Genomic DNA, 2,905 nt, shown 5'->3' on the forward strand with positions numbered 1-2,905 from the left:
TGTGATGGCATCTTGCTCTGTCGCCCAGGCTGGAGTGCAGTGGCGCGATCTCGGCTCACTGCAAGCTCCGCCTCCCGGGTTTATGCCATTCTCCCGCCTCAGCCTCCCGAGTAACTGGGACTACAGGCGCCTGCCACCTCGCCCAGCTAGTTTTTTGTATTTTTTTAGTAGAGACGGGGTTTCACCTTGTTAGCCAGGATGGTCTCGATCTCCTGACCTCGTGATCCACCGTCTCAGCCTCCCAAAGTGCTGGGATTACAGGCTTGAGCCACTGCGCCCGGCCATGTTGAGATTTATTACTTGTCTTAATGTTGCTGTCCTGTAAGTAGGGGACTTTATTCTGCATTGATACAACAATGACATTTTTTCTCTTCCCCTTCTCCTGTGAAACAAACAGGTTTCCAAGGTGCTATTGGGAGCTCATGCACTCTTGGCCAACGGGTCTGTGATGTCACGGGTAGGGACAGCACAGTTAGCCCTGGTGGCTCGAGCCCATAATGTACCAGTGCTGGTTTGCTGTGAAACATACAAGTTCTGTGAGCGTGTGCAGACTGATGCCTTTGTCTCTAATGAGCTAGGTAAGTAGGGCAAAAGAGAAGCCTCCAGCTACCTGTGAAGACTTGAGAGTGAGAGAGGGGCAGATAAACTAGAAATTCTTTTCTAAAAGAACGTAATGGGTACACCTTCCATTGCAGATGACCCTGATGATCTGCAGTGTAAACGGGGAGAACATGTCGCACTGGCTAACTGGCAGAACCACGCGTCCCTACGGTTGTTGAATCTAGTCTATGATGTGACTCCCCCAGAGCTTGTGGATCTGGTGATCACAGAGCTGGGGATGATCCCTTGCAGTTCTGTACCTGTTGTTCTACGAGTCAAGAGCAGTGACCAGTGAGGGGGAAAACACAGGGTTAATAAATGCCATAGTCCCTACCTTCAGCAACTCTGCTGCCTTTGTTTCTCTTTTAGCATCTCCACCACTTAAGTTAGGAGTCCAGACTCCACAACCCCTTTTATCACCTGCTACTAACCTCAGACCTTTGTGAAGACCTGCTCAGGTAACTAGCTCCATGCCAGTGCATTGGGGCTAACCTGAAGGTCCGTATAAAGAACCAAAACTACCCAAATCAATCATTCACTGAGCATCTATATGCCAGATAGTAAACTAGGTATGAGGAGGAATATGAGAACAAATAGTCCTGGGCTGGGTGCAGTGACTCATTCCTGTAATCTCAGCATTTTGGGAGGCTAAGGCAGGGGGATTGTTTGAACCCAGAGGTTTGAGACCAGCCTGGGCAACATAGCAATCCTGTCTCTGCAAAAAATAAAAATTAGCTGGGCATGGTTGTGCTCATCTGTTGTCCCAGCTACTCAGGAGGCTGAAGCAGGAGGATTGCTTGAGCCCGAGAGGTAGAGGCTGCAGTAAGCCATGATCGTACCACTGAACTCCAGCCTGGGTGACAGAGTGAGACCCTATCTCAAAAGAGTCCTAACCTTATAAATTAGCATTGGTTGAATACTTACTGTGTGTCAGAAACTGTTCTGAACCCATTCCTACCCCTTTAGGAAGATTAACGCAACTCCATGAAGGCTGGGTGCGGTGGCTCATGCCTGTAATCCCAGCACTTTGGGAGGCCGAGGCAGGCAGATCACCTAAGGTCAGAAGTTCGAGACAGCCTGGCCAACACAATGAAACTCTGATGTCTCTACTATAAATACAAAAATTACCTGGGTGTGGTGGCACATGCCTGTAATCCCAGCTACTCCAGAGGCTGAGGCAGGAGAATCTCTTGAACCCAGGAGATGGAGATTGCAGTGAGCCGAGATCGCACCATTGCACGCTAGCCTGGGCAACAAAGCGACGCTCCATCTCTAAAAATAAAAATAATAATACAACTCTAAGAAGTAAATGCAATTTTACAGATGAGATCATGGAAGCATCAAAGGTGAAGTTGCTTGCCCAAGGCAACACAGCTCAGGCACAGAAAGGTTAAGTTACTTACCCAAGGCAGACAGATTTAAGTTACTTGCCCTAGGTAACAGAGCTAGTCAGTAGCTAAACGAGGATGTGACCTCAGGCAGTCTGGATCTAGAGATTGTGCCCTTAACTTTTGTGCTATATTACCCTAAGGAGTACTTACCATGGTATACGAAGATAATATCTACAGTATGAGGTAACCCAGTAGTAGTATGAACAAAAGATTGGTGAAAACTTCACAAGTCACATCTAACCTAGTCCTTGAAAGATAAGTAATTGCCCAGTTGGGGAAGAAAAAAAAAAAGAAGAAGAAGAAGAAGAAACAGCTTGAACACAAAGAATAGGCCTTAAAGTGAGTGGCCAATGTAAAAGTGTCACATAGAATGGTGAGGCTAGAACTGAGGCTTACTGTTGAGTGATCAAACTGCAAAGGTAAGTTGGGGCCAGACTGTGAGTCCAACCACTGGTTAGCTTAAAATGGAGAGTTATCTATTGAGTATATATGTATGTTATTGATTTTTTTTTTTTTTTTTTTGAGACAGAGTCACTCATCTCCCAGGCTGGAGTGCAATGGCACTATCTCGGTTCACTGCAATCTCCGCCTCCTGCGTTCAAACAATTCTCCTGCCTTAGCCTCCCAAGTAGCTGGGATTACAGGTGCCCACCACCACACCCAGCTAATTTTTGTATTTTTAGTAGAGACGGAGTTTCACCACGTTGGTCAGGCTGGTCTTGAACTCCTGACCTCAAGCAATCCACCCGCCTTGGCCTCCCAAAGTGCTGGGATTACAGGCATGAGCCATTGCACCCAACCGTTTTTTTGTTTTGTTTTTTGTTTTTTTTTTGAGACAGAGTCTCGCTCTGTCACCCAGGCTGGAGTGCAGTGGCGTGATCTCAGCTCACTGCAAGCTCTGCCTCCCAGGTTCA

General features: G+C 47.1%; 1 protein-coding gene across 3 annotated transcripts in view; it reads left to right on the forward strand.

Moving 5' to 3' along the window:
• Positions 1-943, forward strand: part of EIF2B4 (eukaryotic translation initiation factor 2B, subunit 4 delta, 67kDa) — a 14,812-nt gene extending 13,869 nt beyond the window's left edge. For all 3 annotated transcript variants that reach the window (XM_011972615.1, XM_011972616.1, XM_011972614.1), the window contains 2 exons: positions 398-578; positions 696-943. In XM_011972615.1, coding sequence (XP_011828005.1) covers positions 398-578; positions 696-895 — 381 coding nt within the window. In that variant the 3' untranslated portion in view covers positions 896-943. The remainder of the gene's footprint in view (positions 1-397; positions 579-695) is intronic.
• The last annotated feature ends 1,962 nt before the right edge of the window (positions 944-2,905 follow it).

The sequence above is a fragment of the Mandrillus leucophaeus genome, unplaced genomic scaffold (genome assembly GCF_000951045.1).
Source record: "Mandrillus leucophaeus isolate KB7577 unplaced genomic scaffold, Mleu.le_1.0 Scaffold13, whole genome shotgun sequence".
Lineage (NCBI taxonomy): Eukaryota > Metazoa > Chordata > Mammalia > Primates > Cercopithecidae > Mandrillus > Mandrillus leucophaeus.